The 24,117-nt window shown below is 49.3% G+C and overlaps 1 protein-coding gene across 1 annotated transcript in view; it reads left to right on the top strand.

Annotated features, from left to right (window-relative positions):
• lin9 (lin-9 DREAM MuvB core complex component) overlaps window positions 1-21,400 on the top strand; it is a 76,009-nt gene extending 54,609 nt beyond the window's left edge. The window contains exons 9-15 of the mRNA XM_078398848.1: window positions 4,426-4,545; window positions 5,659-5,760; window positions 9,462-9,542; window positions 12,547-12,672; window positions 13,724-13,906; window positions 17,148-17,245; window positions 19,383-21,400. Of these exons, the coding sequence (XP_078254974.1) occupies window positions 4,426-4,545; window positions 5,659-5,760; window positions 9,462-9,542; window positions 12,547-12,672; window positions 13,724-13,906; window positions 17,148-17,245; window positions 19,383-19,488 (816 nt within the window). The 3' untranslated portion in view covers window positions 19,489-21,400. The remainder of the gene's footprint in view (window positions 1-4,425; window positions 4,546-5,658; window positions 5,761-9,461; window positions 9,543-12,546; window positions 12,673-13,723; window positions 13,907-17,147; window positions 17,246-19,382) is intronic.
• The last annotated feature ends 2,717 nt before the right edge of the window (window positions 21,401-24,117 follow it).

Below are 24,117 nucleotides of genomic sequence, written 5' to 3'. Positions count from 1 at the left end.
ACAGTGAGGTGCAGTGTAGATGGCTTTAGAGGGGAGAGCTGTGGCCGTGACTGGGTCCACACTATCTCCAGCTTTGGCCCACCCATTCTAAGGGAGGGCGTGTCGTCACACAAGGTACAATGAAATATGTGGGAAGGAACTGCAGGTGCTGGTTTAAACTGAAGATGGACACAAAATGCTGGAGAAACTCAGCGGGTCAGGCAACATCTCTGAAGAAAAGGAATTTTAGATTTCGATTTAGAGACACAGCGCGGAAACAGGCCCTTCGGCCCACCGAGTCCGCGCCGCCCAGCGATCCCCGCACATTAACGCTATCCTACACACACTAGGGGCAATTTTTACATTTACCCAGTCAATTAACCTACAAACCTGCACGTCTTTGGAGTGTGGGAGGAAACCGAAGGTCTCGGAGAAAACCCACGCAGGTCACGGGGAGAACGTACAAACTCCGTACAGACGGCGCCCGTATTCAGGATCGACCTGAGTCTCCAGCGCTGCATTCGCTGTAAGGTAGCAACTCTACCGCTGCGCCCAGTGGAGTTTTGGGTCGAGACCCTTCTTCAGACAGTGAAATACCTTTTTTTGCACACAGTTCTGCAAGGCCATCACCATAGTTAAACACAATCCCTCGGTTAGTACAGAGTGTACACGACAGCCCAGGCCCGCTGAGTGTATATGCAAGAGGAGCCATTTTACAGCCGCAGCTACAGCTGGCCACAAAGGCCCATTGCAGCCGTCGCCTCCCGGTCGTCTTGCACACCGGTCGGTGTCCGCTCATTGCACGTCCCTCTTCAGCCCTTGTTCCCGGGGGAGGGGTGCCTCACGCAGCCGACCTTGAGGAGTAAGACCCCCCCCCCCGGCCACTAGTTCCTCTTACCGGGCCTTTACCCAGCATCCATCACCGTCTCCCTCTCCCCATCCTCCTCTCCACAGCTTCCCACTCCGGGCGGGTTCCCGCTTCCGTGGAGGGCGAGCCAGGCTTGCCGTTGGGATACGGCCACGACTCGCCATTAATACAAGAACACACGATAAATATGCAATAATGAATAATATAATCAATAAATAGTCGGTAATAAGAGGCAACCTGACCACGATAATGCAAAACTGAAATACATCGTGCAACAAATGTAGATCATAAATATCCACATTTGCAAAATAGACACAAAATAGACAATAGACAATAAACAATAGGTGCAGGAGGAGGCCATTCGGCCCTTCGAGCCAGCACCGCCATTCAATGTGATCATGGCTGATCATTCTCAATCAGTACCCCGTTCCTGCCTTCTCCCCATACCCCCTGACTCCGCTATCCTTAAGAGCTCTATCCAGCTCTCTCTTGAATGCATTCAGAGAATTGCCCTCCACTGCCTTCTGAGGAGAGAAGGAATGCCTTTCTAAAAATGCTGGAATAACTCAGTGGGACAGGCAGCATCCAGGGAGAGAAGGAATGTGTGACTCTTTGGGTCGAGACCCTTCTTTGCTGAGGTAAGGATGTGGTTAGTGTTGTGCAGGGTGGTTCAAGAATCTGATGGTTGTTCGGGAGAATCAGTTCTTGAACCTGGAGATGGACACTGCAGCAACTCAGCGGGTCAGGCAGCATCTCTGGAGAAATGGTGTTTCGGATCAGAACCGATTGGTGATAGTGCGACCCTACCCGATGAACTGAATGCTTTCTATGCGCGCTTCGTGCGATGCCATCCGTCCCCTCAGATTCAAGTGTGCCTCTCACCAGGGTGACTGTTGCAGAGGTTTGATCGGCCTTCCTCAGGGTAAACCCACGAGAAGCAACTGGCCCAGACGGAGTTCCTGGCCGTGTCCTGAGTCGCTGCGCGGATCAGCTAGCTGGAATATTCGCGGACATCTTTAATCTCTCCCTACTCCATTCTGACGTACCCACCTGCTTCAAGAAAACCCCCATCATCGTGGTGCCGAAGAAAAGCAAGACCTCATGCCTAAACGACTACTGCCCAGTGGCCTTGACATCCACCATCATGAAATGTTTTGAGAGGCTAGTTATGGAACGCATGAAATCCAATCCACCTTGACCCACTGCAGTTCACCTACCCCACAACATGTCTACGGACGATGCCATCACCCCAGCCCCACACTCATCCCTGGAACACCTGGAGAAGAGAGACACCTACGTCAGACTCCAACTCTGCCTTTAACACCATTATACCATCTAAGCTTATCACCAAACACGCGGGACTTGGTGTCAGCACTCATCTCTGCAACTGGATCCTCGACTTCCTGACCAACACACCCCAACCAGTGAGGATAGAAGACAAATCATCCTCGACGATAATCCTCAACACTGGAGCTCCACAAGGATGCGTTCTCAGCCCCCCTTCTTTACTCCTTGTGTACCCACGACTGTGCAGCCACGTACAAATCAAATTCCATTTACAAATCTCAGACAACACCACCATTGTGGGCCGGATATCAAATAATGATGAGACGGAGTACAGGAAGGAGATTGAGAACCTGGTGTCGAGACAACCTTTCCCACAATGTCAGCAAGCCAAAGGAGATAGTGGGTGACTTCATGAAGCAATGCAGTACACACACCCCAGTTTGCATTGACAGTGCCGAAGGAGAGACGGTTGAAAACTTCAAATTCCTAGGAGTCAATATCACCAACACTTCTTCCAGATCACCCATATTGAAAGCACGCCAATGCCTCTACTTCTTTAGAAGGCTGAGGAAGATCGTCCTGTCCCCGACAACTCTCACCAACTTCTACAGATGCGCCATAGAAAACATTTTGTCAGGATGCATCACAGCTTCGTTTGGGAACAGCTCCATCCAAGACTGCAAGAAACTGCAGCAAATTGTGAACGCAGCCCAGACCATCACACAAACTAACTTCCCTTCCATTGACTCCATTTGTGCCTCGCGCTGCCTCGGCAAGGCCAGCAGCATCATCAAGGACCAGTCGCACCCTGGCCACTCCCTTTTCTCCCCTCTCCCATCGGGCCAAAGTTACAGAAAAGTGAAAACGCACACCTCCAGATTCAAGGACAGTTTCTTCCCAGGTGTTATCAGGCAACTGAATCATCCTACCAGAGAGCAGTGCTGAACTACCATCTACCTCATTGGTGACACTCAGACTATCTTTGATTGGACTTAATTGGCTTTACCTTGCACTAAACGTTATTCTCTTATCATTGTAAGTGGTTCGATTGCAATCATGTATTGTCTTTCCACTGACTGGTCAGCAGGCAACAAAAGCTTTTCACTGTACCAGTGCATGTGACAATAAACTGAACTGAACCTGGAGGTGACAGTTTTCATACTGCTGTATCTCTTCCCGATGTTAGCTGTGCGAGGAGTGTGGGCCAAGGTGGTGTGGGGGTCTTTGATGATATTAAATGCTTTTCTGTAGATCCCTTGGATGGGTGGGAGTTCAGTACCCGTGATGGAGTAAGCAATGCCCACCGCTCTCTGTGATCTCCTTTCTTCCTGGATCTATGTTAGGAATTGGGCTTGTTTGCACAGTGTCGAAGCCAGCAAACTACTTTAGACCTTAGAGAGTGTAAGAAAATAACTGCAGATGCTGGTACAAATCGAAGGTATTTATTCACAAAATGCTGGAGTAACTCAGCAGGTCAGGCAGCATCTCGGGAGAGAAGGAATGGGTGACGTTTCGGGTCGAGACCCTTCTTCAGACTGATGTCAGGGGGGCGGGACAAAGGAAGGATATAGGTGGAGACAGGAAGACAGTGGGAGATCTGGGAAGGGGGAGGGGAAGAGAGGGACAGAGGAACTATCTAAAGTTGGAGAAGTCAATGTTCATACCGCTGGGCTGCAAGCTGCGCAAGCGAAATATGAGGTGCTGTTCCTCCAATTTCCGGTGGGCCTCACTATGGCACTGGAGGAGGCCCATGACAGAAAGGTCAGACTGGGAGTGGGAGGGGGAGTTGAAGTGCTCAGCCACCGGGAGATCAGGTTGGTTAAGGTGGACTGAGCGAAGGTGTTGAGCGAAACGATCGCCGAGCCTGCGTTTGGTTTCACTGATGTAAAGAAGTTGACATCTAGAACAGCGGATGCAATAGATGAGGTTGGAGGAGGTGCAGGTGAACCTCTGTCTCACCTGGAAAGACTGGGTCCTTGGATGGAGTTGAGGGGGTAGGTAAAGGGACAGGTGTTGCATCTCGTGCGGTTGCAGGGGAAAGTGCCCGGGGTTGGGGTGGTTTGGGTAGGAAGGGACGAGTGGACCAGGGAGTTACGGAGGGAACGGTCTCTGCGGAACGCAGAAAGGGGAGGGGATGGGAAGATATGGCCAGTGGTGGGGTCCCGTTGTACGTGGACCTTCGAGAACACTGCGGACCACCTCTTACACCACTGTGGCTGCAAACTGTTATTGCATTTTGTAAAGGATGTTGAGATTAAGATCCTAACGGCTAAATCTCTCACCTTTTTCAGAGCAACGAGACACACGAAACCATGCCCATCACGGCCTTTGCACAGAAGCAGCGACCGTCGAGATACTACCTGACTCCGCCCCGGCTGCCTTACACTACCAGCGGGCAATCGCCCATCACAGTACGTTGCTGCCGTCACCTCACTGCCATTACTGACTGACTGAAAGATCTTCCTGTACCTTTGGGCAGGAACTGAGGGCGCGGGCAGGGATTGCAGTGAGCTGAGGAGGGTTTCAGTGGCGGAAACGGAAACTGCCACGTCGTACGGTTGTTGGCGTGAGGAAGTTCAGAAGTCAAAGGAGCAGAATTAGGCTGTTTGGCCCATCAAATCTACTCCGCCATTCAATTATGGCTCTTCTATCTTTCCCTCTCACCCCACTCTTCTGCCTTCTCCCACAACTAATCAAGTATCTGTTAATTTCCATTTAAAAAATAACCATCGACTTGGCCTCCACAGCCATTTGTGGCAATGAATTCCACAGATTCACTGCCCTCTGTCTAAAGAAATTCCTCCTCATCTCCTTTATTGTGAGGCAATGGCCTCTGGAATGAGTTGTTGGGACCTATCCTTCTCTTTCTAGGAGATTCCCAGACCATCCAAGATGTTGGTAACCCCAGTGGAATGATCACACATTGCATGCTTGCCTCTTAGGGCTAAGTCTTTAATTCCCCCCCCAAGCCCATGGGTTTGGGAATAATTGCGAGCATGTCTGGCGTGAAAATCCCACCTTATTCAAGATGAGTCATTGAGAGTTACAGAAAGGAAACGGAGCCCCTCGGCCCATCGAGTCCACACCGAACATCGATCACCCTTTCACACTTATTCTATGTTATCCCACTTTCTCATCCATTGCCTGCACACGGGGGGGGGGGGGGGAGATTTACAGAGGGCCAATATCCACACAAACCCCCTACGTCTCTGGGATGTGGGAGGAAACTGGAGCACCCGGAGGGAGCACCACACAATCACAGGGCGAAAGTGCAAACTCCATGTGTAGGAAAGTGCTGCAGATCCTGGTGCACACTGAAAATAGATGTAAAATGCTGGAGTAACTCAGCGGGTCAGGCAGCATCTCCGGAGAAAAGGTGTAGGTGAGGAATGGGGTTGGAAACCTGATCACTGGCACTGTGAGGCGGCGGCTTTACCAGCTGCGCCAGTGTGCCGCACGGTTAACCTGCTTGCTGCCATTGCCACCGTTTTGTGACATTGCCTTATTCGATGTTCCCTTGGCAGGATAACGATCCACTTTTGGGTCAGTCACCGTGGAAAAGCAAACTATCGGCCACGGATGGAGACACACTTGGGGGGTTTCCTATAGAATTCCTCATCCAGGTGGTAAGTGTTCTTTCCTTGTGTTATCCGCTCGTAACGTTAATGGATTAGTTAACTTCATAAATTGTATTTGGCTTATAAGTCAAACCTAGAAAGGGATATGTGGGGAATAGGAATCGTGCCTGGAAAATGGGGGCAAGGAATGGCCTCTCTCTCAGTTTTTAATGAATTTACTGACTGGTTACAGGAAATGTAGTAGGCATAAATTATATGTGATTAGTTCAGAATTAGGCCCATTGAGTCTGCAATGCCATTTGATCTACCCTATGGAAGGGCCGTTCAGAAGCCTGATAACAGAGGGGAAGAAGCTGTCCCTGAGTCTGGTGGTGCGCGCTTTCAAGCTTCTGTACCTTCTGCCGGACGGGAGCGGGGAGAAGAAGGAATGACCGGGGTGGGATAAGTCAGAGAGAGTGATTCTACAACCATTGTCAAGTCTGAAGAAGGGTCTTGACCCGAAACGTCACCCAAGAGTCTGAGGACGGGTCTCGACCTGAAACGTCACCCAAGAGTCCGAGGAAGGGTCTCGACCCTAAACGTCACCCATTCCTTCCCTCCCGAGATGCTGCCTGACCCGCTGAGTTACTCCAACATTTTGTGTCACCCATTGCCAAGCATTTGATTGTTATATGTACTGGCAAAGGAACAATGAAATTCTTACTTGCTGCAAACTATGGGCCCATTAACTGAATAACACACAGAATAATGTATAATAATACATAATATGATAAATTAATGACCAGTAATACAAGATAACCATAATAGTGCGAAACTGAAAAGAGTAGTGCAATCAAATACAAAGTCCGTGGAAGATCATAGTTATTGAGTTTAGCGTTGTGCAGCGTTCAAGAGCCGGGTGGTTGTTGGGAAGAAGCTGTTCCTGAACCTGGTGGTTCATGGTCTTTGGACTACTGTGTCACGTTCTCGACGGTAGGAGTGAAATGAGAGCGTGGCCAGGGTGGCGTGGGTCTCTGATGATGCTGGCTGCCTTTTTGAGGCAGTGCCGCCTGTACGTCTCTTTGATGGTGGGGAGGTCGGTACCCGTGATGGACCGGGCAGTGTCCACCACTTTTTGCAATCTCATTAGACAATAGGTGCAGGAGGAGGCCATTCGGCCCTTCGAGCCAGCACCGCCATTCAATGTGATCATGACTGATCATTCTCAATCAGCACCCTGTTCCTGCCTTCTCCCCATTCCCCCTGACTCCGCTGTCCTTAAGAGCTCTATCTAGCTCTCTCTTGAATGCATTCAGAGAATTGGCCTCCACTGCCTTCTGAGGCAGAGAATTCCACAGATTTACAACTCTCTGACTGAAAAAGGTTTTTCCTCATCTCAGTTCTAAATGGCCTACCCCTTATTCTTAAACTGTGGCCCCTTGTTCTGGACTCCCCCAACATTGGGAACATGTTTCCTGCCTCTAACGTGTCCAACCCCTTAATAATCTTATACGTTTCGATAAGATCTCTTCTCATCCTTGTAAATTCCAGTGTATGCAAGCCTAGTCGCTCCAGTCTTTCAACATATGATAGTCCCGCCATTCCGGGAATTAACCTAGTCTTCTTTGGTCCTGGGCGTTAGAGTTGCTGAACCAGGACATGATGCGACCAGTCGATACGCTTTCTACTGTACACCTGTAGACGTGCAAGGGAGAACTCATCCACATGCCCAATCTCCCCAATCCTCCAAGGAAGCCGAGGCATTGATGGGCTTTAGCGATTGCATCAATGTGCTGGGCCCAGGACACATCCTCAGAGATGTGCATACCAAGGAATTTGAAGCATTAACTTCCGGCTGTGAAGAGTGTGTGACGAACTGAGGTGAGGCTGCAGCCAGGGACCTTCAACCATGCTCTCCCCTCTCACGGGCACTGGAGCAAACCGCGAGTTTCAAAAGCCGCCTGCGGTTGACGAGCTGAGAAATTCACCCACGGCCAATTCCACTGGTGTGGTCTTCACCTCAGCAGCCAAAATGGGCTTCCATTTTCTCTGTTGTTCGATGCTTGATGTCCTGTGCAGTCCAGACTCAAGAGCTGCCCTGTAGGGTTGTGGTGCCCGCAAAGCGAGCCAGCAGTGTATGTGTGTGTAATCCGTGGGCACTGCCCAAGACCGGTCGGTGGAAGCAGCTTCATTCTGACCCCTCCTATTACAGTACTACAGTGGCCGAGGCCAGCTGAGCCCGGGGTGGGGTGGATGATTTCAGGAGAGCGCCGTCGTTGTCGGTCGAGCGGCCTGTAGGAGTCATGAGTTCATAAGTTCTTGGAGCAGAATTAGGCCATTCGGCCCATCAAGTCTACTGCGCCATTCCATCACGGCTGATCTATCTTTCCCTCTCAACCCCATTCTCCAGTCTTCTCCCCATAACCACCAACATCCTTACTAATCAAGAGTTTGTCAATCTTCGCCTTATCATATCATATCATATATATACAGCCGGAAACAGGCCTTTTCGGCCCTCCAAGTCCGTGCCGCCCAGCGATCCCCGCACATTAACACTATCCTACACCCACTAGGGACAATTTTTACATTTACCCAGCCAATTAACCTACATGCCTTAAAAATATCCATTGGCTTGGGCTCCACACAGCCGTCTGAGTCATTTAATAAGCAGTAGGTGACTGATGGTTTTATTTTTTGACGTACTGTATGTGAATATCTCCTCATGTAAAGGTTACCCCGACCCCTCAGGAACGTGCGCCTGGGTACACAGTGACGCACACACACTCCCGACACTCACGTATTTAGATAAGCAGGAGATGTAAGCATGCTGGTACACAAACAAAAAGACACAAAGTGCTGGAGTAACTCAGCGGGTCAGGCAGCATCTACGGAGAACACGGCTGGGTGACATTTCGGGTCGGGAGGATTTGTCATCGCATTGGACTAACCACATGGACGCGACAGCCAAGAAGTCACACCAACGCTTCTACCTGCTGAGGAGACCGAGGCAATTCAGCACGTCTCCCGTCACTCCCACAAACTTCTACAGATGCACTGTAGTAAGCACACTGTCGGGCTGCATCACAGCTTGGTTTGGGAACAGCTCTGCCCAACACCGCAAGAAATTGCTGGGAGTGTGGAAGTTGCCCAGTCCATCCCACAGACCAGACTCCCCACCATCCACTCCATCTACACTTCACGCTGCCTCGGAGAAGTAGTCGACATATTCAAGGACTGTCCCACCCCGGTCATTCCTTCTTCTCCTTGCTTCTGTCAGGCAGAAGGTACAGAAGCTTGAAAGCGCGCACCACCAGACTCAGGGACAGCTTCTTCCCCTCTGTTATCAGGCTTCTGAACGGCCCTTCCATAAGCTAGGGCACTGTCCGATTCACCTCTACCCCATTGCGGACATTGGACATGGTGCGCTACAATGCTGAGAACTATATTCTGCACTCTGTATCTTCCCCTTTGCTCTACCTCTTGTATTTGAGTTTGACTTTTGTATCTATGCATAGTCTTATCTGATGATTGGATAGCATGAAAAACATAGCTCTTCACTGTACCTTGGTACACGTGACAATAATAAACCTAACCCAAATGGCAACCTTTGTTTGGTAAGTTGGTTATGGTGATTCCATCAATCAGTAGTGCACTGGCCTGGGTTATTGGCAATATCTTACAAGCCATTCCTTTTGCAGCAAAATGCCTCCTGCACTCTGAGCTGGTTCATTTCCCACTCATTCATATCCTTTTGCCTTTCCTTCCCTTAGACAAGACTATCCAAAATACTCATGATCAAGAAGGAACACATCAAACAGTTGAAAGAAATGAACACGGACGCAGAGAAACTGGTAAAGAATCTTCTTGCTTTTGGTTGTGACTTGATGGCAATTACCTGTGTTTCCTCCAAACTTCGGCAACTAATCTTTTAGATGTTCAAGGAAGGTGTATAAAATCTCATGTCCATGTCTGCTCTGCCATCCAGTGGGACCATTGACCAGTACTGCACAGGGACAGGCCCCTTCGGCCCACAATGTCCATGATGACGTTAAACTAACACCCTCTGCCTGCACCTGATCCGTATCCCTCCATTCCCTGCACGTCCATGTGCCTATCGAGAAGCCTCTTGAACACCACTGTCGTATCTGCCTCCACCACCACCCCTGGCAGTGCGTTCCAGGCCCCCACCACCCTCTGTGTAAAGAAACAACTTGCCCCACACATCTCCTTTAATCTTTCACCTTAAAGCTCGTCTTTGGCATTTCTACTTTGGGAACTTTAACAAAGATGTACAGGTATGTAGGTTAATTGACTGGGTAAATGTAAAAAAAATTGTCCCTAGTGTGTGTAGGATAGTGTTAATGTGCGGGGATCGCTGGGCGGCGCGGACTTGGTGGGCCGAAGGGGCCTGTTTCCGTGCTGTATCCCTAAATCTAAAAAAAAAAAAAAATCTAATTCTAAATTTAACCTTCAACGCCACTTTCCTGCACAAATTGCAGATTCACTGATTCTATTTGAGTTGTGCGGCAGAGAAACAAGCCCTTCAGCAAACCACATCCCCGCCGACCATCATGCCTGTCTACACTAATCCTACGTGCCTGCGTTAATTCCATATTCCTCTGATCCACTCTCCATCAAATACCGGTATCCTTAGATGTTATTATTGTTCCTGCCCCCACCACCGCCTCTTCCAGCTTATTCCAGATACCAACTATTCTCTGTGCGCACAATTGACCCCTCAGATCCCCATGAAACATTCTCCCTCTCGCCTAACCATGGGAAACAGACCCTGGTCAGATACCCTATCTAGGCCTCTTGTAATTTTATAAACCTCTCGGCCGCCTCCTACGCTTCAGGGAAAAGAGACTGTTCGTCCAATCTCTCCGTTAACTCAGGCCTTCCATTCCAGGATAAAATCCTTTTGGATCACCTATAGTCCACGCTGACTATCGATCGCCCATTCACGCTAGTTCTCCGTTATCCCACTTTCTCATCCACTCTCTGCACACCAGGGGGCAATTTACTGAGGGCCAATTAACCTACAAACACGCATGTCTTTGGGATGTGGGAGGAAACCGGAGCACCCATACAGTCACAGGGAGAACGTGCAAACTCCACACACAGACAGCACCCGAGGTCGGGATCGAACCTGGGTCTCTGGTGCTGTGAGGCAGTGACTCCGCCACCCTCTAGCAAAAACACCTTTCCTGTAAAGTGGCGACCAGAACTGCAGGCAGCACCTTGTGCAGCCTAAGCAGCTTGTTATCCTGTAAACATGACGCCAGTTCTAGTATCAGTGCCTCTGCTGATGGTGGCAAGCGTGTCGTACTCCCCCTTCACCATCCTGTCTCCTTGTGCAACCTCTTTAGAGAACTATGTACTTGTACCACAAGGTCTCTCTGTTCAACCACTCTCCCCAGCGCTCTGCTGCTTACCATGCTTTCCAAAATATATCACTCCATACTTAGTCATAGATAGTCAAAGAGTCAGACAGCAGGAAACAGGCCCTTCGGCCCAACTCATCCATGCTGACCAAGATGCCCCATCTACATTTGACCCATTTCCCTCTAAACCTTTTCTTTCCATGTGCCTGTCCATGTGCCTTTTAAATGCTGTCATGGTACCTGACTCAACTACCTCCTCTGGCAGCTCGTTCCATGCACCCACCACCCTCTGAGTGGAAAAAATCCCCCCCCCCCCAGGTTCCTATTAAATCTTTCCCCCCTCACCTTAAACCTGTGCCCTCTCGTTCTTCATTCCCCTACCCTGGGAAAAATACTCTGCATTCACCCTATCTTTTCCCCTCATGACTATATACACCTCTCTAAGAACACCCCTCAGCTGACAGTGCTCCAAGGAATAAAGTCCTAGCCTGCCCAACCTTTCCCTTTAGCTCAGGCCCTCAAGTCCTGGAGAGATTTGTAGGGATTGAATGAGGTGGGACTAATTTGATAGCCGCACAACCATCAGGCTGGGATCAATGGCCCTGTAGACAATAGACAATAGGTGTAGGAGGAGGCCATTCGGCCCTTCGAGCCAGCACCGCCATTCAATGTGATCATGGCTGATCATTCTCAATCAGTACCCCGTTCCTGCCTTCTCCCCATACCCCCTGACTCCGCTATCCTTAAGAGCTCTATCCAACTCTCTCTTGAATGCATTCAGAGAATTGGCCTCCACTGCCTTCTGAGGCAGAGAATTCCACAGATTCACAACTCTCTGACTGAAAAAGTTTTTCCTCACCTCAGTTCTAAAGTAAGCATTCCACAGACTGGTGAAGTGGCTTGCTGGAGGCAGGCTTGGTGGGTGTTCCAAGACTGTGGAGAGAAGCATAACGAGCAAGCAAAATACAACATGCTCGAGGAACCCAGTAGGTCAGCTAGCTTCTCTGGAGAACGTGCACCGACCGGTTGCATTTCAGGTCACGGACCTTTCTTCAGACTTTTCAGATTCTTTAGTCTGAAGATGGGACCTGACCCAAAACCCGACCCGACCCAAAACATCACCTGTCCATTCATTCCCTCTCCAGATACTGCCCAACCTCTTGAGCTAGTCCAGCACTTTGTGTCTCTATCTGTGGATCAAATGGACAGACGATGTTTTGGGTCAGACTCTCCTTTCCTTCCACAGCGGTGTTGCCTGACCTGCTGAGTTACTCCAGCACTTTGTGTTTTGCATCCACACTTCCGTGTGCCTGCGTGATAACGGAGTGCAGTGGTCGCAGGGAATTGGTGATTATTGCAAGTGAATGTCCTCCTCCCTGCCAACTCCAGGCTCCTCCAGGAGCTGGTGCAAAGGATAATGCAGGGCCCCACTAAGGCTGGCAACTGACCCGCTGTCCTCTCCTTCCATTAGAAATCCTACTCTGCCTCCATTGGAATAGACTTTCAGAAACGGTACGCCACCATTGTTTTGGAATTGGAGCAACTCAACAAGGATCTTAACAAGGTGTTGAATAAAGTCCAGCAGTTTTGTTATGAGGTGAGTGCTTGTAGTCCTAGCTGCTAGAACCCTCCATCCGCTCATGTCTGTGCTCCCCCCTCTCCCATGCATGTATAGCCCTTTGCTTTTGTTTTTGCTGTACTCCCTTGCCTGCTATCATGTAGATGCCCCCATACAAGTTAAACCAAACGTCTGTAAACATGGAATGGTACATAGAACAGCAATAGGCCCTTTGGCCCTCTATGCCTGTGCTGGACCTGATGCCAAATTAAATTGGCATCTCCTCTGCCTGCACGTGATCCATACCCCCCCCATTCTCCACATATCCATGTGCCCATCTAAAAGCTGCTTAACCGCCACTATCCCACCTGTCTCTGCCACCACCCAGCCGTGCGTTCTAGGCACCCACCACCCTCTGTAAAAAACAAACTTACCCCCATGCCAACCAAGATGCCCCATCTACACTAGTCCCACCTGCCTGCATTTAGAAACATAGAAAATAGGTGCAGGAGGAGGCCGTTTGGCCCTTCGTGCCAGCACCGCCATTCAATGTGATCATGGCTGATCACCCACATTCCTCTAATCCTTTCCTATGCATGTGCCTGTCCAAATGTTTTTATCATATCATATCATATATATACAGCCGGAAACAGGCCTTTTCGGCCCTCCAAGTCCGTGCCGCCCAGCGATCCCCGTACATTACACTATCCTACACCCACCAGGGACAATTTTTACATTTACCCAGCCAATTAACCTACATACCTGTACGTCTATAACAAATGTTGTTATAGTATTTGCCTCAATTAACCCCTCTGACAGCTCGCTCGATACACCCACCACCCTCTGCATGGGAAAAGTTGCTGCTCAGGTTCCTATTAGATATTTCCCCTCTCTCCTCAAACATGTGTCCTCTGGATCTCGATTCCCCTACCCTGGGTAAAAGACTCTGCATTCACCCTATATATCCCCCTGTTGATTTTTGTACTTCCTTGACTTGATTTGCCTGTTGCGCACATTCCTGGTAGTTGTTGATCTCTGGAGTGGCTTGGCGTCTAACCTTGCCTCTCGTGTGTGTGCGCCGTGCCAACAGCTGGCTCCCGACCAGGGCCTGCAGCCCATGGATCAGCCGACGGACATGCGTCGCCGGTGCGAGGAGGAGGCGCAGGAGCTGGTGCGGCAGGCAAACACCTCGCAGACGGGCCAGGCCAGCGTCAGGAACGAGAACCTCACCGACCTGATCGGCAGGCTCACCGCCGTCCTGCTGCAGATCAAAGTAAGTGTGGCGGTCACGGAACCCCGGGCCTTCCCGGCACGGTGGCGCAGCGGTAGAGTTGCTGCCTTACAGGGAATGCAGCGCCGGAGACACGGGTTCCATCCTGACTACGGCCGCCGTCTGTATGGAGTTTGTACGTTCTCCCCGTGACCTGCGTGGGTTTTCTCCGGGATCTTCGGTTTCCTCCCACGCTCCAAAGACGCACAGATTTGTAGGTTAATAGTCAATAGTCAATTTATTTGTCACATACATATAAATGTGCAGTGAAATGAAAAATTACCCGCAGTTCAACAATAAGACCAATAAGAATAATCAATAAAAATAAGCAATAACACATACAATCATAAACCAACACCAAACAAAAAGAAACATCCATCACAGTGAGTCTCTTCCAGTCACCTCCTCACTGTGATGGAAGGCCAGAATGTCTTTTTCTCTTCCCTGCCGTCTTCTCCCGTGGTCAGGCTGTTGGATTTGCCACGTCGGGGTGGTCGTGGCTCCCGACATTGAAGCCCCCGCCGAGCGGAGAAAATCCCGCGGCCTATTCCAGGCCGCGCCGGACGGTGAAAGGTCCGCGGCGGGCCGACTCAAGCCCCGCGATTCAGGGCGGGCGAAGACGCTGCCGCTGCCAGAGCTCCGAGTGTCGGCCCCCACCCAGGGGCCTGCGGGCTTCCGAATTGGCGGGGCAAATGTTAAAAAAATTGTCCCTAGTGGGCGTAGGATAGTGTTAATGTGCGGGGATCGCTGGGCGGCGCGGACCAGGTGGACCGAAGGGCCTGTTTCTGCGCTGTATCACTAAATCAAAAAAATCTAAATAACAGAAAGACACAGTGCCGGAGTAACTCAGCAGGTCAGGCAGCAACGAGGAACATGCAGATGCTGGTTTACAACAACAACAAAAAGACACAAAGTGCTTGAGTAACTCAGTGGGTCAGGCAACGTCTGTGGTGAGTTAAATCGAGGAGCATTGTCACTGCTGGGGTACAAAAAAAGACACAAAGTGTACCGCGGTTCTGGCGGCATCTCGAGATCATGGACAAGGTGATGTTTTGGGGTCAAGTACCTTCTTCAGAATGTGGAGGGAATGGACAGAGGGCAGTTGTCTGAAGAAGGACCCCGACCTGAAACGTCGCCTGTCCATCCCGTCCACAAAAGCTGCCTGACCGACTTGCTTCCTCCATCACTCCAATGTTGGCATTGGATTATTATTGTAACGTGCATGGAGAGACAGTGAAAAACTTTGGTAGAAGCAAGGAACTGTAGATGCTGGTTTACAAAGTGCTGCAGTAACTCAGCGGGTCAGGCAGCATCTCTGGAGAATGTGGATTGGTGATGTTTCGGGCCAACACCATTCTTCAGACTGATTGTGGTGGGTGGGGGGGGGGAGGGGAGGTAGGAAGGGAGATGGGGGCAGAACAAAGCCTGGTAAGTTATAAGCCTGACCACCTGTTATTCCAGCACTTTGGGTCTTATTTTGTTTTAACCAGCATCTCACAAAGAGGAAGATGATTGAACTTTATTACCTTCCATCACAGTGAGGAATGTGGAATCCGCTGTGGTGGATGTTTATGTTAAACTTTGTTTTATGTGGCTGTGTGTCTTGTTACTTTTCACTTAGTATGGCTATATGGTAACTCAAATTTCACTGTACCTTAATTGGTACGTGTGACAATTAAATTGAATGTTGAACCTCGAATCTAAATGTCTCAGTTGGTGCGGGTAGGACGTTATTCCTTGGAGCACAGGAGGCTGAAGGGTGATCTTATACAGGCGTATAAAATCATGAGGGAAATAGATAGGGTGAACACATAGAGTGTTTTACCCAGGGTAGGGGAATCAAGAACCACAGGACATAGCTTTAAGGTGAAAGGTAAATGGTGGTGGGGGTATGGAACGAGTTGCCAGAGAAGGTCGTAGAGGCAGACACATTAAAAACATTTAAATGGCACTTGGACCGGTGCGTGGATTGGAAAGGTTGAGAGGGATACGGGCCAAACCTGGGCTGGTGGGATCAGTGTAGCTGGAGCACCTTGGTCAGCTTGGACGAGTTAGGCTCGAGGGCCTGTTTCCATGATGTATGACTCTGGCTCTGTGATTCAACAAAATCCCAGATTGGTAACTTGCTGAAGAGGCCATTCAGGCCCTGTAGAGTGGTACAGCACAGAAACAGGCTCTGCGGCCCACCACGTCAAAGCTGACCCGTGTGTGAACCGTCCACACTAATCCCGGTTGCCCGCATTAGTGCTCCATGCCTTGGCCAAAGGTCCTCTAAATTTCTCTCAACATAGTGATTGTATTTGATCCAGACATGGAGGCAGGTACGATAGAGGTGTTTAAGAGGCCTTTGGATAAGGACATAGATATGCAGGGAATATCTATGCATAGAGGGATATGGATCACGTGCAGGCAGAGATTAGTTTAGCCTGGCATCGTGTTCGGGACAGGCACTGTCAGCCAAAGGGCTGTACTGTTCAATGTACGTCAGAGGCTGCCTCCCGGTGCACCCATATCACACAGGAATTAATCATCGAGTCAGACAGCACAGAAACAGGCCCTTCAACTCAACTTGTATATACTGTCCAAGATGCTCCTTTCAAGCTGGTCCCATTTACCTGCATTTGGCCCATATCCCTCTCAACCTTTCCTATTCATGTACCTGTCCAAGTGTCTTTAGAACGGAGATGAGGAAGAACTTTTTCAGTCAGAGAGTGGTGAAGGTGTGGAATTCTCTGCTTCAGAAGGCAGTGGAGGCCAGTTCGTTGGATGCTTTCAAGAGAGAGCTGGATAGAGCTCTTAAGGATAGCGGAGTGAGGGAGTATGGGGAGAAGGCAGGAACGGGGTACTGATTGAGAGTGATCAGCCATGATCGCATTGAATGGCGGTGCTGGCTCGAAGGGCTGAATGGCCTCCTCCTGCACCTATTGTCTATTGTCTTTTAAATGTTATTATAGTACCCACCTCAACCACTTCATCTGGCAGCTCGATCCATACACCCACCACCCACAGTGGAAAAGTTGCCCTTCAGGTTCCTATTAAATCTTGCCCCTCTCATCCTAACGCTATGCCCTCTGGTTCTGGATTCCCCGACTCTAGGTAAAAGACTCTGCATTTGGCAGTCCTGGGATTGTGGTGCCCAGTTCAGGTCAAATCAGCTCAGATAAGTTGAACTTTTATATTTTAGAAGCTGAAAGCTTTTTGGTGACATTTATTAGTGAAGCCTAATTTCTTTTCCTCTCCACAGTGTCTGGCAGAAGGAGGGGACTTAAACTCTTTTGAATTCAAGTCGTTAACAGACTCGTTGAATGACATCAAGAGCTCTATAGACTCCTCCAATGTCAGGTGGGTGGAATGAGAACTCAAGGTGTGGGGCTGAATAGGCTAGAGGTTCTATCCTGACCTCGGGTGCAGTCTGTGCGGAGTTTGCACGTCCTCCTGTGACTGCGTGGATTAACCCCCACGCTCCAAAGACGTGCGGGTTTGTAGACAATAGGTGCAGGAGTAGGCCATTCAGCCCTTCGAGCCAGCACCGCCATTCAATGCGATCATGGCTGATCACTCTCAATCAGTACCCCGTTCCTGCCTTCTCCCCATATCCCCTCACTCCGCTATCCTTAAGAGCTCTATCCAGCTCTCTCTTGAAAGCATCCAACGAACTGGCCTCCACTGCCTTCTGAGGCAGAGAATTCCACACCTTCACCACTCTCTGACTGAAAAAGTTCTTCCTCATCTCCGTTCTAAATGGCCTAACCCTTATTCTTAAACTGTGGCCCCTTGTTCTGGATTCCCCCAACATTGGGAACATGTTTCCTGCCTCTAACGTGTCCAACCCCTTAATAATCTTATACGTTTCGATAAGATCTCAAGAGATTGTAGGTTAATTGAGCTCTGTAAATTGCCCCTGATGTGTAGGGAGTGGATGCGAAAGTGGGATAACATAAAACTAGCGTGAATGGGTGATCGATGGTCGGTGTTGACTCGTTGGGCCGAAGGGCCTGTTTCCATTCTGTATCTTTCAATCATTTAATTCAATAAATCTCATTTGTTTTCATAATCTCCAGGCCCATGGAGGGTTATGGGACTAGCTTAGATGGGGGACCTTGGTTGGCATGGATGAGTTGGGCTGAAGGGCCTGTTTCATGCTGTATAACTCGGTCTTCATTTTCTGTCTCTCCCGTGTGCTTTGCCCCATTACAGGAGCTCATACTTTCAACTATCTCACTCTTAATCACTGGAATTCTTTCCAATTATTTTTCTGTGTCTCAACCCTCACCCCAATTTAAAATGAGCACCCCAAAATGTCACCTGTCACATGTTCTCCAGAGATGCTGCCTGACCTGCTGAGTTCCTCCAGCAAGCTGTCTTTTTTTGGTAAACCAGTGTCTTCAGTTCCTTGCATCTCCACAGAACAGGAACACAGGCCTCTTGGTCCACGATGTCCATTCTGAACATCATGCCAATATGACAACATAACTGTCTGCACATAATCCATATCCCTCCATCCCCTGCATATCCATGTGCCGATCCAAAAGCCTCTTAAACACCACTATCGTATCTGCTTCCACCACCACCCCTGGCAGCACGTTCCAGGCACTGACCACCTGTGTAAAAAAACACCTCCTTTAAACTTTGCCCCACTCACCTTAAAGCTACGCCCTCCATAGTCTTTCACATTTCCACCCAGAGGTAAAAGGTTCTGTCTACCCTCATAAATTTATATACTTCTATCAGGTCTCCCCTCAACCTCCAGTGTTTCAGAGACAACAATCAAGTGTGCCCCACCTCTTGTGGTTGATGCCCTGTAACCCAGGCAGCGTTCTGGTAAACCACCTCTGAACCCTCTCCAAAGCCTCCACATCACTCCTGTAGTGGGGCGACCAGCACATAGGGCGGCACAGTGGTGCAGTTGGTAGAGCTGCTGCCTCACAGCGCCAGAGACACAGGCTCGATTCTGACCAAGAGTGCTGTCCGTGTGTGGAGTTTGCTCGCTTTCTCTGTGACCGCGTGCATTTCCCCTGGGTGCTCCTGTTTCCCCCCCCCCCCACCCCAACCCACCCCACATGAAAAAGGGGAATACCTTAGAACTAGTGTGAGTGGGCGATCGAAGGCCAGCGTCCACTTGGTGGGCTGGAGGGCCTGTTTCGGGGCTGTATCTGTTAAACTAAACCATGAAGGTATTTATTCACAAAGTGTTGGAGTAACTCAGCAGGTCTGGCAGCATCTCAGGAGAGAAGGAATGGGTGACGTTTCGGGTCGAGACCCTTCTTCAGTCTGAAGAAGGGTCTCGACCCGAAACGTCACCCATTCCTTCTCTCCCGAGATGCTGCCTGACCTGCTGAGTTACTCCAGCACTTTGTGAATAAATACCTTTGATTTGTACCAGCATCTGCAGTTATTTTCTTAAACTAAACCATGAACTCGATGCGGCAGCAACTCCCGTCATGCTGCGTCGTGACTTGCGATCCTTGCTTTTTTGCAGCTGCTTCCAAAACAATGTAGAGATCCACGTTGCGCACATCCAGAGTGGCCTGAGTCAGATGGGGAACCTGCACGCCTTCACTGCCAACAACACCGACATGGACTGAGGGGGACGGGCGACCACGCCTCCCCGGGACTCTGGAGGGAGCGGTGTTGTGCTGAGCCCACCTGGTGCAGGCAGGCGAGAGGAGAGCGCTTTTTTAAAAAGAGAAACACAATTGTACAGCCAAATAAAAGCCGATGAGAGAGCGATTTCCCAGCGCGCTCTCTGTACTTTTTTCATTACAAAATGCAGTGCAGCAGCCTGAGTTTTTCAGGAATCGGATTTATTTTTGTATGTTTTGTCATTTAAAGGTTTATTACCCTTGCTTTTTCAGTGTAAATATTACCTGTAAACTGAGGTAGGTATCAAATTGACTCTGTGATCTGAATTATGTAAAAATGTAAATAGTTATTTTTTTTGTTTTTAGAAAAAGCACAAAAAAAACCCTATGTTGTGACTCCCGCCTCCTGATGTGCTGGTTGCATCAAGTCCTACACGGTGCTCATAGTCTCCTCCCCTGCCACTGGGCCCTGCTGCCATCGTCTCCAGTGTGGATCAGGCCTAGTCCCCCACTCCCTGTCCACAGATTCAGCCACCCAATCACCACCGTCAGCCTTCCAGCACTGCTTTTGCCAAGAAAGCAATCAATGGCTGTTTCAGCCCCCTTCACCGCACAGATCTCCGCAAGAATGCCAGGGCTTCTCAGATGCGAGCTTCCAAGAGAGGGAGTGACCCCATGCCTCCCCTCTCCCCCCCTGTGTTATCACCTCCCCTCCTCCCTCCTCCCTTCCCAGAGCCTGTTCCACGGTACCAGGACGTCTCCAAATCCCTTTCCCGGCTCAGCACCGAGTGAGAGACAGGAAGAGATCGCAGTAAGTTGCCTCTCCTCTTCCTCCCCACCCCAACATGTGTGTAAGCAGTGGCCCTAACCAGGTGCCTTTGTGCAGGGTGGGTGGGGGGTGGCTGGATATCCTCTACCCCACACTGACAACCAGCTGTAATGCAGATGCAAGTTACAGCGGATGCTGGAATCCTGAGCAAAACACAAAATGCTGGAGTAACTCAGCGGGTCGGGCAGCATCTGTGGAGGAAATGGACAGTGACGTTTGGGGTTGAGGCCCTTCTTCAGAATGATGGAGCAAGAGGAAGAAAGCTGCATCCATCCATCCATCTATCTCTCGCCAGGTCTTGCCCCATGCCTTTCCCTCACCTCACTACATCTCCATTAGTGCCTACCCAAAACGTCGTCGGTCCATTCCCTCCACAGATGCTGCCTGGCACACCGAGTTCCTCCAGCACTTTGTGTTTGGCTCAGCCACCTTACTTGGTAGATTATCCTTTGCTTGTCAAACTGTTCCTCGCAAAAATAACTAGCTCCTGGCCCTCGCTCTGCAAATGGTCTCCACTCTCAGCGGCTCTCCCTCCCTGGCCCGCCACTATTCCTGGAGCACAGGACGTCGGATGCAAGTTGTTCAGGGGACTTGGTCTGTCATCTGAAAATTGGTCTTTTTTTTTTTTTTTTAATGGTTAAATGTTAATATTGTAATGAGAGTAGATAATGAAATGTTTCCAGTTTAATGTAGATTACTGTAAAGTTTTGAATCTTTTAAATTTCCAAATTGAAGAGTCAGTTTAGGGGAAAGCATGGCAAAGAACCTTTTTTGATCACTAAACGAACCTGGGCAACTTTATAAAAGTTTCAACAAAAAAATGAATAGAACTATTATTTTCTGATATCAACAGGTTTTGTACTTGGTTGAAAAGGTTTTTTGTAAAGTTCTTTGGTTAGTATTTGCACCTCCTTTATTTTTTTTTCTTCTTCTGTCCTACTTTTCAGTGTAAATAGATATCTTTCTCCCATTGCACTCTTCCAAACTTTCGGCCAGATAGTTCTATATACTGTTGTAATTAAATCTAAATTAGTGTATGTAGTACTGCCTTTTCCCATATGTTACCTTTTGTATGTATAAAATTGAAAGCAGCTTTAAATATTTATAAATAAAGATAATATATAATTAAAATGGCATTTTTCTTCTAACGATGAGCATTATTTTCTTGCAGAGGATTCCTCTCCTTTTAATGTTGCCCCACTTCCCACCAGCCTCTGGCGTTTGGTGGAATATAAAGTCCTGCAGCAGGGAAACAGGACCTGTGGCCCAGCTTGCATGCTAACCTAGATGCCCCATCTACACTAGTCCCACCTGCCCGCATTTGGCCTGTATCCCTCAACCTTTCCTATCCATGGACCTACCCAAGTGTCTATTATATATTGTTATTGTACCTGCCTCAACTACCTCTTATAGACAATAGGGGCAGGAGGAGGCCATTCGGCCCTTCGAGCCAGCACCACCGTTCAATGTGATCATGGCTGATCATTTTCAATCAGTACCCCGTTCCTGCCTTCTCCCCATACCACTTGACTCGGCTATCCTTAAGAGCTCTATCTAGCTCTCTCTTGAATGCATTCAGAGAATTGGCCTCCACTGCCTTCTGAGGCAGAGAATTCCACAGATTTACAACTCTCTGACTGAAAAAGCTTTTCCTCATCTCCGTTCTAAATGGCCTACCCCTAATTCTTAAACTGTGGCCCCTGGTTCTGGACTCCCCCAACATTGGGAACATGTTTCCTGCCTCTAACGTGTCCAACTCCTTAATAATATACGTTTCGATAAGATCCCCTCTCGTCCTTCTAAATTCCAGTGCATACAAGCCTAGTCCAACATACGACAGTCCCGCCATTCCGGGAATTAACCTAGTGAACCTACGCTGCACGCCCTCAATAGCAAGAATATCCATCCTGCTCTTCTGGCAGTTTGTTCCATACACCCACCACCCTGAGTGAAAAAGCTGCCCCTCAGGTTCATGTTAAATCATTCCCCTCTCACCTTGAACCTATGCCTTCCAGTTCTTGATTTGCCCTACTCTGGGTAAAAGATTCTGTGCATCATGACCTCCCAACGTCCATAGTCAATACTCTGACTGATGAAGCCCAATGTGCCAAAAGCCTTTTAGACCACCCTATCTACCTGTCATGCCACTTTCAATGAACTATGTACTTGCACTCCTAGATCCCTCTGCGCTGGAATTTAGAAGGATGAGAGGGGATTTTACAGAAACGTATAAAATTATAAAAGGACTGGACAAGCTAGATGCAGGAAAAATGATCCCGCTGTTGGGGGAGTACAGAACCAGGGGCCATGGTCTAAGAATAAAGGGGAGGCCATTTAAAACTGAGGTGAGAAAAAACCTTTTCACCCAGAGAGTTGTGAATCCGTGGTATTCTCTGCCACAGAGGGCAGTTTCTGGCCAATTCACTGGATGAATTTAAAAGAGAGAGACAGAGCTCTAGGGGCTAGCGGAATCAAGGGATATGGGGAGAAGGCAGGCACGGGTTACTAATTGTGGATGATCAGCCATGATCACAATGAATGGCAGTGCTGGCTCGAAGGGCCAAATGGCCTCCTCCGGCTCCTATTTTCTATGCTACAAGACTCCAAGATCCCTACCATTCACTGTGTAGGTCCTGCCCATGTTAGACTTCCCAAAATGCAACACCTCTCATTTCTCTATCCAATTCCATCAACCATTCCTCAGTTCACCTGGCCAATCGATCCAGATCTTGCAGCAATTTTTGCAATCATCCTCACTATCTACAATACCACCCACTTTTGTGTCATCTGCAAACTTGCTAATCATGCCATGTACATTCTCATCCAAATTATTGATGTAGATGACAAACAGCAATGGGCCCAGCACCGAACCCTGAGGCACACCACTCGTCACAGGCCTCCAGTCCAAGAAGCAACCTTCCACCATCACCCTGTATTTCCTTTCATGAAGCTAATTTTCTATCCATTCAGCTATCTCTCCTTGGATCCCATGCGACCGAACCTTCCAGAGCAGTCTCCCCGGAACATTGAACTGCCAGTCCTGCCCCTCTCTTAACCAGGTTTCAGTCATGACTACAACGTCCCAGTCACTCGTACCTATCCATGCCCTAAGCTCATCTGCCTTGCCCGCCAGGCCTCTTGCATTGAAATACGTGCAGTATAAACCCACATTTCTTCCTCGTTCCCTGCCTTATCCCTGCCTAGTCTGTCCTCTACTGTCTCACATCACCCTCCATACCAACCTCTCAACCTAGATCCTGTATGAGATCTCACCCCCCTGCCAATTTAGTTTAAACCCACCTGGCAAACCCATTGGCAAACCTGCCCGCCACACTATTGATCCCCCTCCAGTTAAAGTGCAACCCGCCCCACTTATACAAGTCACCTCTGCCCCAGAAGAGATCCCAATGGTCTCGAAATCTAAACCCCTGTCCCCTGCACCATCTCCCCAGCCACACATTCATCTCCCCTATCTTCCTGTCCTGACCCTCTCTAGTAAATGGCACTAGCCTGGAGGTCCTGTTTTCAGCATTTTACCTAGCTCCCTATACTCATGTTGCACAACCTCCTTCTTACCTGTATTGTTTTGTGCCAACATGCACAACAGATTCTAGCTGCTCTCCCGTGAGGATGTTATGCAGCCGCTCCGAGACGTGCTGGTCCGTGGCACCATCCCGGAGTCTCGACTGCTGCCGCAGAATCTCCTGTCTGTACTCCTAGTTATAGGGTCACTACCACTATGGCTCTTCCCTGCCGAGCCTCAGTGACAGGGTTGGTGCCACAGTGCCTAGCGGCTACTGCTG

The sequence above is a fragment of the Rhinoraja longicauda genome, chromosome 5, assembly GCF_053455715.1.
Source record: "Rhinoraja longicauda isolate Sanriku21f chromosome 5, sRhiLon1.1, whole genome shotgun sequence".
Taxonomy (NCBI): domain Eukaryota; kingdom Metazoa; phylum Chordata; class Chondrichthyes; order Rajiformes; family Arhynchobatidae; genus Rhinoraja; species Rhinoraja longicauda.
The sequence above is the reverse complement of the archived record's forward strand: the minus strand, read 5'-3'. Positions and strand labels throughout refer to the sequence as shown.